We start from the raw sequence: 11,473 nt of genomic DNA, 5'->3' as shown, positions 1-11,473 counted from the left end.
AGGGAAGAATTAAAAAACAAAAAAACAACCTTTTAATGTTTTTTAAATTTACTTTTGAGAGAAAGAGACACAGAACGAGCTGGGGAGGGGCAGAGAGAGAGAGAGAGGGAGACACAGAATCCAAAGCAGGCTCCAGGCTCTGAGCTGTCAGCACAGAGCCTGACTCGAGGCTCAAACCCACGAACCATGAGATCGTGACCTGAGTGGAAGTCGGATGCTCAACCGACTGAGCCACGCAGGCGCCCCTGAAAGGGAAGAATTTTAAAGGGCAAAGGAATGGGTTGGAACAGCCTTATCAAGTTTATGAACCAAACAGTTAATGAGGGAGAAAGAGGAAAGATCTCTTCATGATGACCAAGCCAGGGGGCATGGTCGGTCATGGAACACAGGCCAGTTTACTTCCGGGGCCCTCTCTGACCCTCATCAGCTAAACTGAAGAAAGCAAATAACGTAGGTTGGCAGGCTGAGAAGGAAGCTAAAACACTAGTGTACAGCGATAGAAGATAGACAATGGTGCCTAGAAAAAGATTAAGGATGGAACTGACTGCAAAGGGGCCCCAGAAAAACCTCGGGGATGTCAGTGTTCTAGATCTTATCAGGGTGGTTGTTACAAGTGAGCATACGCTTGCCAAAACTCAATGAACTGTACATTTAAGAACTGTGCATTTTATTGGAGGTAAATTATGCTTCAAAAAAAAAAAAAAAAAGGAAGAAAGAAATGCTATAATCCAATTACAATATTTGAGGAGGCAAAAAAAGAACACTAGAGCAGTTGAGAATCAAACAAGGAGGGAAATTAGACCCCAGGAAAACCTTCCAAGCAGTCTGAAAACCAAAGGGAGGTGGGTGTTTGAAGGAAGAAACGGCAGGGACGATTTGCCAGAACTTAGCCCAGACTCACATGTTTCGATTGTTATCTGTAGACCCAACGCTGTCCAGCTAAGTGCGGACAGAAATGAACTGTGGTTGGGGCACCTGCGTGACTCAGTCGGTTGATTCCCACTCAGGTCATGATCTCATGGTTCATGGGTTCGGGCCTCGAGTCCGGCTCTGTGCCGACAGCTCAGAGCCTGGAGCCTGCTTCGGATTCTGTGTCTCCCTCTCTCTTCTTTGCCCCTCCCCCGCTGGTGCACTGTCTGTCTCTGTCTCTCAAAAATAAGTAGACGTTAATGAAAGAAAGAAAAAAGAAAAAAAGAACAAAGGAAGGAAGGTAGGAAGGAAGGAGTGGAGGGAAGGGAAGGAGGAAGGAAGGAAGGAAGGAAGGAAGGGAGGGAGGAAGGGAGGAAGGAAGGAAAGGGAGGGCGGGAAGCGTGGGAAGGGAGGGGAGGAAAGGAGGAAGGGAGGAATGGAGGAAGGGAGGAAGGGAGGAAGGAAGGAAGGAAGGAATTGTGGTTAGCCCAGGGAGAATGGGAGAGCCATGACAGAGAAGCTGGAGAACCCAGAAGAACAGATTTTGTGGAGGTGCACGGTAGGCTGTGACATAAGACACAGAAGGGCTGGGGACAGCCCAGGAGGTAGAAGGGGAGAGAAAAGGAGGGAGAGGAAGGCAAGGAATGCAGGGAATTGAAGGCATTTCTCCAGAAACTTGAAAAATCAGAAAATTGGGTCCAACTTCCTCTTCCACCAATAAAGGAACAGAATTGTATTATTTATTTTTTAAGATTGTATCTTTTTTCATTTTAAAAAATTGTTTATTTAAATATAATTTATTGTCCAATTGGCTTCCATACAACACCCAGTGCTCATCCCAACAGGTGCCCTCCTCAGTGCCCATCACCCACTTTCCCGTCTCCCCCACCCCCTCCACCCTAGGTTTTTCAGTATTTAAGAGTCTCTTAGGGTTTGCCTCCCTTCCTCTCTGTAACTAAATATGTTTATTTATTCTGAGAGAGAGAGAGCACAAGCGAGCGAGCACAGGGGAGGGGCAGAGAGAGAATCCCAAGCAGGCTCTGAGCTGTCAGCACGGAGCTCGATGTGGGGCTCAAACTCACCAACCAGGAGATCATAACCTGAGCCGAAATCCAGAAATGGAGGCTTAATCAACCGAGCCATCCAGGCACTCCTCTTAAGTTTTCATTTATTTTTTTTCAGGAATCATCCCGCCCAACGTGGGGCTCAAACTCGCAACCCCAAGATCAAGAGTTGTAGGCTCTACCGACTAAGCCAGCCGGGCGCCTCAAGGAATAAAATTTTAAGACAGCAAACTTAGGAAGTCAGAACTCTGGCATGAAAATATTTGCAAGGTCTGGAAGGACATGCATCAAACTATGCCCCGCACCAGAGGGAAGGTACAAACACACCGTGTTGAGTTTTGTCAGCAAGTGTGTGTTTCTCATTTTCCTTAACCAATTAAATTTTGTTCAGTCCAGCGTGGGATCAAAGGACGGTGTTGCTAGAAGCTGGGGCCTGTCTTTGGTGTAACCTCACACTTGTAACCTGTGTTTGACACACCTGTAGGCATGAAGGGTGACATCTGTTCAGTCCCTCACTGCCTGGAGCTGCCCTTTCCTTTCCTCAACCCAGTGACGAAGCCGGAGGGAGGTGAGGTGGGGGCTGGGGACCCGAAGGGCAGGGGCAGGGGCAGGCAAACTATGGCCATCAAGGACTAGATAGTAAAAATGTTAGGACTGGAAGAACATAGAGTCCCTGTCACAACAATGCCGCCATTTTGCACAAAAGCAGTCACAGACAACGTGGAAAGAACAGTCATGGCAGCAAGGCCAAGCCAAGCCCCAGTCGGCTGCCCTCTGGAGCAGTGGTTCTGGTCCCTGACTGCACATTAGAATCACTTGGGGGGTGGGTAGGGGGGGGGAGAGGGGCACCTGGGTGGCTCAGTCGTTTGAGCATCCAACTCTTGGTTTCACGGTTTGGGCCGTGATCCCAGCGTCGCGGGATCCAGCCCCATATTGGGCTCCATGCTTGGTATGGAACCTGCTTGGGACTCCCATCCCCCCCACCCCCCCACCCCCGCTCTCGCTCCCGCGCTCTCTCTCTCAAAAGAAATGTAAACAACACTTAAAAAAATCACTTCGGGGGCTCATAAAACCACCACTCCCCAGGTCTCACCCCCAAGATTCCAAATCTGGAAGGGGACCCAAACTTTTTTTTTTTTTTAAGGTACCAGTTGATTCTGATGTGCTGAAAACCGTTGTTCCAGGAGAATCATCCTCTCAGGAAACTGCAGGGGGTTGGGAGGTTGGAGTGGGGGTGGGGGTGGGGGACAGAGAATGCTGGAGAAGGACCCAGGGCTGAAGTGAAGTCTAGATCAAGATTGGGAGTGTTCGCAGTGCACCTGACAAACTGCTTCCAATGCTTCGAGTAAACGGTCTTTATTTGATGCTTTTGCGCGCAGAGCACTGTAAGCAGTGCGCCAGCTGGGGAGTCAGACCCTCCACCACCCGCAGTTACGGTGGCCGCGGTGGGGAGGGAGAGGGGGCCATCAGTAAGCCACCTTCTACCTAACCTTCTTTCTGGAACCATTCTCTATAGGCCCCTGCGTAGTTGCGAGCCCTGTGGAGACAAAAGGGGGAGGGGGTGAGGGAAGGACAGGCCCGGGAGGCAGTCCCCAGTCACCCCCAGCTGGCGATGCGCACCTCCCCCATACCCTGTGTATCCAAGGCCCTGGGCCAGCTGCGTGGCCTGCAAACCCCGCTTGCCCATCTGGCAGAAGAAAATGAGATTCTCATCGTCCCGCTTCGGCTTCTCGGCGGAGTACACAGCCTGGAAAGCGGCGGGCTCCATTTGCAGGGCACTTTCCAGCTCAGACACTGGGAGGAGTCGAGGGGACAGAATGGGAAGCCGGCAGCTGGCGATCTCAGGTTCACACCGGGCCCGGCAGGACTGGCTCCCGCGGCCCGAGCGCGTCTCCGGAGCGCCCCCAAACCACACCGGGTGACCACGCCACACCCCAACCTCAAGGACGAGGCAGGCCCGCCCGCGCGGGAAGGCGGCCGCACACAGCTGAACGGGGGCCACCTCCCCTGCGGCGAGGAGGAGCGGCGGGCGGGCGGGCGGGCGCCCGGCCTCGGGGAGGTCAAGCGCGGAGCAGCGGGTCCGCCCCTTCCTCGCCGCCTGCGATCCGCTCAAACTGGAAGGGCCGGTTCCGCTGCCAGGATCCGCCTCCCACCAGCGTCTCTCCAGGAAGTTGGGAGGTGGGTGGGTAGGTGGGTGGGTGGGTGCGGGCGGCTTAAGGCAAGGCGGGACCCCCGCAGCCGTGCCTCCCCCACGCCGCCCTAGACGCCCCTCCTGCACGGCCTCTCGGCCACCCGCGCGGGCGTCCCCTCGGCCCCATACCCGGGATGTTGAGCGCCCCCGGGATGGTCCCCGCTGCCGCCTCCTCCCGAGATCTCACATCGATGAGCCGGGCCCGGCCCGAGGCCAGGAGCGAACGCAGTTCAGGGAGCGAGACCGTGGGCGCTGAGGAGGGAGGCACGAGAGCCTGGAGCGGAGCGCGGCGCCCCAGCCCGGGAGCGAGAGCGCGCGGACCTCCGCGCCCCCCGCCGCCGCGCCTCCTCCCGGGGGCTCCGCGCGCTCCCGGGGGTCGGCGCGAGGGCCCACGTCTCCCCGCAGGTACCTCCGGCCATGGCGCGCGCCGCGACGGCGAGCAGCAGGAATGCGGCCCCGGGCCGCCCCCTCCGTGCCCGCAGCATCTCCCCCGCCTCCCGGAGCCGGGACCGGAACCGGAAGCGAAGGCACCGCCTCCCGAACTGCCCCCTCGGCACCTGTTCGCGCGCGGTACAGCTGACACCCCCGCCGGCCCGAGATTCTTGCGACTGCCCGACTGCCCGGCGCGGACGGTCAGGCTTGGCCCAGGCACCGGGACTCAGAGTCATGAACACGGGAGTGGCACCCCACCCTAACCTGGGCCGACCAACCCTTACTGGGCAAAGTGCAATGTGCCCCCCTCCCTTCCGCCCTGGGGCCCACAAAAAGGAAAACCGGGAGAGAAATGTGGCTCTGAACATTTTATCTTTAAAAAAAAAAAAAAAGAAAGAAAAGAAAAGAAAGTAAAAGAAAAACCGTCCCCACAAGGGGGAAGGCCCCAAGTGGGCCCCCGTCTGTTGTTCTCCCCGGCTCCAGAGACTTCTGCATAGGCCTTAGATGCTTGCCGGCCAATCTCCTCTTCCTGGGGGCAGCGGCCGCTGCTAAGCATCCTTTTCCCCACTTCTCGCTAAAGCCTGTTCCCCAGAGTCCTCAGGTGCACGTCTGAGCTCCAGGGTGAGGAAGAACCAGTGGAAGAGAGCGCCAGAGTCCTGGGGCAGGCCAGAGCATCACTCGTTAGCGGACCCTCTGCTGGCACTCTAAGCGAGCACGGGGCAAGCTCCCCCCACCCCCGGCTCTGTGTGTCCAGTATCCAGCACGGAGACAGCACATGCATGCGCGAGAGGGGCACAAGGGCCCAGGGGCTGCATGGCGCGGGGCCGGGCAAGGCTGTCCGCGCCCGCCCACGCGTGTGTTTCAGGCCACTGCAGGCTGCTCGGTCACAGGGCCTCAGTTCAAAGCCACGCCTTCTGACTCCCCCTGGTCCCACGCCAGAAGTGGGCAGTGAAGGAAAGGGGCACGGGGTTGGCCTGCTGCTCCTGGGCTATCTGTAGTTCTCAGAAAGGGGCTGTAGGGCCCAAAGCCCCGGAGTCCCCATAGTTAGTTGCTGTCGTTCTTAATGACGACCTCTACTCCGTGGTGCCGCAACTGAGCTCGAAGCAGCAGGTTCTTGTTTTTAAGATCTTCCACCTGACGCGGAAAGGAGGCGATGAGGAGAGTAAATAGAAAAGTTGGCACTTTTCTGACCTTCTTCAGGCATCCACTAGTGAGGGGAAGAGGATGAGGCCCGCTCTATGGAAACCAAAGGAGGGAGTCCCAAACTGGCTCGGGGGCCCTGGAGTCGAGGAGGGCTGTACGGAGGACAGGGGTCTGACCTGCTGTCGAAGCACATCATTGTCCAGCTGCAGCTGGTCAAGCCCTTGCAGTTCCTCAGACAACCGGTGGTTACTCTGTCGAAGCTCCTGGATATAATCACAGGCTTTGGAGAGAATCCCACCTTTACTCTGCGAGAAGAAGCCAACAAAATGAGGACTAAGGTGCTCCCTGCCTGGCCTTCCTAAAGCACACACACACCCTGGGCCTCGTTTTCCCCTAAGGACGGCGGGGTAACCTTTCACAAGGACACGGGGAACCTCAGAGAGAGAGAAGCACGGGTTCCTGCCACGGGTGCCCTCGCCACCATTTCTGCAGGCGATACCAGGAGACAGAACCCAGGCATCCGGCCCACTCCCGGGGCCCTCCCGTGACCTGGCCAGACTTGGTGCTCTCCATGGAGCAGTCTGGGATGATCTTGGACAGCTGCACAATCCAATTGTTGATCTTGTCTCGGCGGCGGCGTTCGACTGTGGGGCAGAGCGGAGGTCAAGGCGACTCTGTGAGAACCGCCCCCCCCCCCCCCCGGCCCTGTCCAACTCCCCAAGCTCTCTCGCTCAGACACCACGCTGTCCCCGATGCCACCAAGCAGTACCCACCTTCATTATGCTGAGCCCTGCGTTTCTCATCCCGAGTGGTCCGCGGAGCTTCTGACTTCCTGACGACAGAGCCCAGGGCGGCCAGGGTAAGGGAAGGACGAGAGAGAAGATTGGAGGTGGGGTTAGGGGACGACACAGGAGTTGGCGGGGATCAAGAACACCACGGCAGCCGAGGAGAACCAGGGGTCACTCACGGGGAATAAGGGTGAGTCCTTGGGGCAATGGAGCGCTGGCTTCCTCCCTGCAACACTTCTTGTGGCGACATCATCACAAAGAATTGGCCTGTGAAGATGCGGGGTCGGTTCTGTCAGGACGTGGGACCAGGAACCTCATCGAGCTCTGAGGCCAAGGCCCTAGGATCCTCTAAGAAGGACACACTTCCTCCTGCTGGAAGGGCAGCCCCAGACTCACTGCCTGCCCGGGTCTTAGCGATCGTTAGGGGGTCATGAGGAAAGGCCTCCTGCCCCCAGCCTTGTCCCTCCAGCCGCACCCTCACACGTCTCACCGGTGCCGGGAGGGGTCGCCTGCCCCAGCAGTGCCTCTGAGCCCTGCGTCGTGACAACCGCGGCCGCGCTCCCCGAGGTGGTACCCGCGGCCCCATCGCCCACGGCAGTGCTGGGGAAGTAAGTGTAGTGCGTCTCGGCAGCTGTCCCCTCGGCGTCAACCGTATCGTCACTGGTGAATGCACCCTGGATCACCGCCTGGGAAAGGGAACATGAGAACAAAGTTCAACGACAGTCGGGTACTTCCCACCGAACTACTCACTGCACAGCTCCTATCCCCGAGAGGAAGGAGGGAGAAATATCGAGAAAGGGAGAACCTAGCACCTTGGGACAAAGCAGCCCCAGGTGCCTCACCGCCCCAGCCCCAGCCCCAGCCCATGGGCTCAGCTTCATTTTCCTCCACGGAGCCCTGGGCCCCCTCCCCAGCCCGTACCCTGGTACCTGGGTCATGGACTGAGTGGCAGGATAGCCACTGATGGCGCCAGTCCCCTCAGTCTGGCCATCCAGCTGCCCCTCAGACACCTGGATCACCCTGTACATCACCTAGAAGCAGGAGGAAAGGGAAGCGGTGGGGAGGGAGAGCAGGAGAGTAAATGCTGGGGACCCCAGGACCCTCGTAAAGCTTCTCTCAGATAATGCCCCAAAACAAGAGTGCGTCAGAGACAGAGATTCAGCCACTCTCCCCTCTTTCCCCAGAAGTGTCAGCACGCCCCCAATCCCTACCCCAAACCTCATCCTCCAAGCCCCTCCCCACCCCGCAGGGGTCCACACCTTCGCCCCACCCCCACCTCCAAGCCAGGTCTCCCCCTGAGGGTTCGATTACCTCCCTCAACCCCAACCCCAGGTAACACCTGCAGGCGCCTGGCCCCCTCCCTTACCTGGCCCCCATTCTCAGTTCGGAAGACGTACTTGACGTTGGGGTCAGGGAAGGTGGCAGATGACTGGATGCTGGCAATGGCCACGCTGGTGGGGTCCTCCCCAGTTGCCACCGCTCCTGAATTAAAAGAGCGAAGGAAAACTCTGCGAGGTATGGACTTTCTCCCCCTGTTCCACGAAGGACAAGGGTGCACAGGAGGTGCGCCCGCGGGGGGGGGGGGGGGGGGGCAGGGAGGGGCCACGATGGGCTCTGGGTCTCAGGTCTGTTTCTACCACTCACCTTCCTGAATCTGCACTGTCCCCTCTTCCGCTTCAGCTGTTTTCTGCTGCCTGTTTGTGATGGGGGGGGGGGGGGGGAATAAGGCAGGAAGTGAATAAAAAGCTCACTGACCCAGTTACATGTGGCTCCCAAACTCCCATGGCCTTCCCAACAGATGCCGGGTTAGGTTAGAATAACAATCTAACTGGTATTTACTGAGTGTTTATTGTGTGTGCGTAGCACCGAACTCAGCACTGAACACGCGTTATTTTAGCTCATACTAAGAACAGCACGATGAGCTAAGCAGCGTCACTTGCGTTTTGTAGATGGGGAGCCAGATCACAACACTAGTAGGTGATGGAGCTGAAACCGGAATCCAGGTCTGCCTGACTCCAGAGCCAGTGCTCTCAGCCGTTGTGCGTCCTCCCCGGCCTCCCACCTCCCGCCCCAGACCCTACCTCTTCTTCACTCACCCCTTCATCTCTCTGTAAGGGGGCACATCCAAGGAGCTGGTCCTTCTTTGGAAGCCTTTGTATCTCCCGCCTCACAGGCCAGAGTGTTAAGTCCTGGTAGAAAATCAGGGAGTTTGCGGTGAGGCCAGGAAACTGAACAGCCTGTTTCAAGAAGCCAGGCTCCATGAAGACTCAGCCAGGAACAAAGCGCAGTCATCTACAGGGGACAGTTTCCCCCCGTTCTGATGCTGAGAGGTGGGCTACAGTATTTGAAAAAGTAACTCTACAAATAGTGCTCCTCGGCCCTCCACGATCACTCCAAGTCACGTGGGCACTGATGCTTCTTCCCGCTTCTCGGCCACAGAAATTTCTGTACCAAGAAATTTGTTTTCAAATCTAGGAAGGGACACCTGAAATCCACTGCTATTGGCAAACCTCCCTGAACCGTAAAGAACATCCGTGGCCCCTGGGCCTCATTCTGCTTAGCCCCTTGGGCTCTTGTTTCGGGGTGTCCAGATTTGTGTCATCTGTTCAAGACCCTAGAGTCCAAGTGTGTCATCTACAAGCCCCTTCTATTTTCTTCACCAAGCCTTCCCGTGGAACAACAGGGTTGCTAAAATGTTGCCATGACAACTCCAGATCAACTGAATCCCAGCAAGAAGGGGGGAAAAAAAAAAAACAACACTCCAGGCTCAAGGTTCGGGAAGGAGAGACAATGGAAAAGGAACTCATTTGCAAGGTGGCCCGCCTTAGGATCCTGACACCGGCCGGAGGGCAGGAAACACAAAGAGCGGAGAAGACAAATGTCTCCAGAAAGATACAGCTACACGTACAAAACGACAAAACGATCCCCGCACGAGAGGGTAAGCTTTTTTGTCAAAGGTCCCCCAAACCTCTCCTACCCAAGGGAAATCTTCAGCGGATGACTGAAAAGCCCGCATCGAAGGAAAGTATTGACCGAAAAGAGAAGAAAAAAAACCCAACCAACCAAACAAACAAAAACAAAGGGCGAAGAAAAAAAAAAAAAAGAAGAACCGAAAGCGAAAGTGTCCGGAGGAAGCAGCGCAGCGAGAAGATCCCAGTCCCTAAGGGGAAGTAGGACCAGGGTTTCGGGACCACCTACCTGTCCATCCCCAAACCTACGGAGGAAGTGCCCCTCCGAGGCTTGCTGCGCTGACTGCAGGAGGAGGCGATGGAAGAGACCGCAGGGCACAGGAGGCGTCTCTATCGCCCACAGCTGTCAGCCAGGGGCAGCCTCGGAGGACACCCAGCAACGGGGTCAGGCCGCTTATTCAAATCTTAGTTGGACATCCGGAAGCATTTCCTGAGCATTAGGGGATGCGACACGGAAACGCGGGCGGGATGTTGTGGCGTGCACGCTCGGGCCAGCGGGGCCCGGCAAGAGCCCCTGCTACGTCTGGACACAAAGGGGAGAACGACCAAGTCCCGAAAGAAGTCGGGCGCCCGACCTTGCCCAAGAACGCGGCGCGTCCCTGCAGGCCCCGCAGCCAGCAGGCGCGAGCCCGCGAGCCCGGGAGCCCGCGAGCCCGGGCGGCCGCCGCGCTCCCTCGGCGGCCCGGCGCTGCGCTCGGCGGCCCGGAAAGGGCGCGGGGCTCGGCGGGCCCGCGGTCCCGGCCCCGCGGCAGGCAGCGCAGGAGGGCGGGGACGCGCGCGCTCGGGGGCGGGGAGTGCGCTCGGCCCACAAAGGGGGGCGGGAGAGAAAGAACCGGGCTCGGCCCCCTCCCGCAAAACAAAGGCTTCCTCCCCGGGAGGTCCGCCACCTGAAAACGGGAACAAAACCCACGCTGCCCTGCCTTGCCGGCCCACCCAGCCCCTAGACTCCCGGCTCGCGTCCCGTCCCGAACTCACCGGCCAAGGCCGCCTCAGCCGCCGATCTCCCCCGACCGTGTTCTCCCTCTCCGGACTCGGAGAGCTCCATGGACGGCTGCTCATGCGCACTCCCGGCCTGCGGCCATGTTGCTGAGGGGCGGAAGTGTCTCTCTCGACCCGCCCAGGCTCTGAGCGGCCCCACTTCCGGTCGATGCCGCTTGAGGAAAGGAGCGGTTGGGTGGGGCTGTCGCCGGGGCATAGAAGAAGTCACTTCCTGGGGCCCGGGGAGAGTAACACTGGAGTATTTGCGGCATTCGGCAAGAACGGGAGAACGACGACTGATGCGTGCTTCCATCTTTCTGCTGGACAAGGCGTTTTTAGGGGCAGAAGGGAGGGAGGTTGGCTTAGATCAAGGGAGAGACGTCGGACGGAGGCGCCATCTTTAACAAGGGCTACTTGGGAGGCCATCTTGGGTCGGGACGCTTTTTTGGTGTCCACTGGAGACGAAGATAGATTTGGGTATATTCCTTTGTAGTAGCGTCAGCAGTTGCTCACCCAAAGACCCCCCCCAGAACTTCCAGTTTTTGTGAGGCCCTCAGTTTCTGTGAGAGGGATCTTGGTTCCCATTCCTTCTTAGTTAAGACCTACTCTTAATGGATTTGGAGCAGTGTGGTGTGATCAGAAGAGTTTAGCCTCTGGAGCCAAACTCGGATCTCAAACCTGTCTCTGCCGCTTCTTACCGCTGAGAACATTGGCAAGCCTTTTGGCTTAATTAGCCTCAGTTCTCTCATCTGTAAAATGGAGACACCAATACCAAACTTACCGAATCGTTATACGGACTAAGTAAAATCAAGGGTATAGATGTTATGCTCGTAGAATACCTCGCCTCTACTGGTAGGTCATGAGCATTATGTAAATAAAAGTTTCTCTTCCCCATTTCCTGACCACCATGAACCCAGCTCTAGTTTCTAGCCACAGGTCTCCTTGACAACAACTGAGGAAGAGCACCCTAACAGCAACAGCAAGAAGACATCTTGCCAA

The 11,473-nt window shown here is 57.2% G+C and overlaps 2 protein-coding genes across 7 annotated transcripts; both read right to left on the bottom strand.

Annotated features, from left to right (window-relative positions):
• Positions 1-3,313: 3,313 nt before the first annotated feature.
• On the bottom strand, positions 3,314-4,713 carry TSTD1 (thiosulfate sulfurtransferase like domain containing 1). 2 transcript variants are annotated; one of them, XM_060644517.2, is made up of 4 exons: positions 4,574-4,707; positions 4,294-4,416; positions 3,605-3,767; positions 3,314-3,510 (listed from the first exon to the last, which is right to left on the bottom strand). In XM_060644517.2, exons 1-4 carry the CDS (start codon positions 4,647-4,649, stop codon positions 3,459-3,461), a joined length of 414 nt encoding a protein of 137 aa, XP_060500500.1. In that variant the 5' UTR covers positions 4,650-4,707; the 3' UTR covers positions 3,314-3,458. The 2 variants fall into 2 exon arrangements, with proteins under 2 accessions (XP_060500500.1, XP_060500501.2); XM_060644518.2 differs by lacking the exon at positions 4,294-4,416 and having other exon boundaries at positions 4,574-4,713.
• Positions 4,714-4,949: 236 nt separating this feature from the next.
• USF1 (upstream transcription factor 1) lies at positions 4,950-10,609 on the bottom strand. Of its 5 annotated transcripts, none has more exons than XM_078440594.2 (11): positions 10,472-10,609; positions 8,624-8,716; positions 8,172-8,221; positions 7,894-8,009; positions 7,457-7,558; positions 7,018-7,213; positions 6,707-6,794; positions 6,513-6,571; positions 6,289-6,383; positions 5,916-6,044; positions 4,950-5,832 (listed from the first exon to the last, which is right to left on the bottom strand). In XM_078440594.2, the coding sequence occupies exons 2-11, from the start codon at positions 8,629-8,631 to the stop codon at positions 5,641-5,643; spliced, it is 1,035 nt and encodes a 344-aa protein (XP_078296720.1). In that variant the 5' UTR covers positions 8,632-8,716; positions 10,472-10,609; the 3' UTR covers positions 4,950-5,640. The 5 variants fall into 5 exon arrangements, with proteins under 5 accessions (XP_078296720.1, XP_078296719.1, XP_078296722.1 ...); XM_078440593.2 differs by lacking the exon at positions 10,472-10,609 and adding an exon at positions 9,726-10,460; XM_078440596.2 differs by lacking the exon at positions 10,472-10,609 and adding an exon at positions 9,726-10,456 and having other exon boundaries at positions 4,950-5,730.
• Positions 10,610-11,473: the final 864 nt, after the last annotated feature.

Source organism: Panthera onca, chromosome F1, assembly GCF_046562875.1.
Source record: "Panthera onca isolate mPanOnc1 chromosome F1, mPanOnc1 haplotype 2, whole genome shotgun sequence".
NCBI classification, from domain to species: domain Eukaryota; kingdom Metazoa; phylum Chordata; class Mammalia; order Carnivora; family Felidae; genus Panthera; species Panthera onca.
This window is presented reverse-complemented; position numbering and strand designations above follow the sequence as displayed.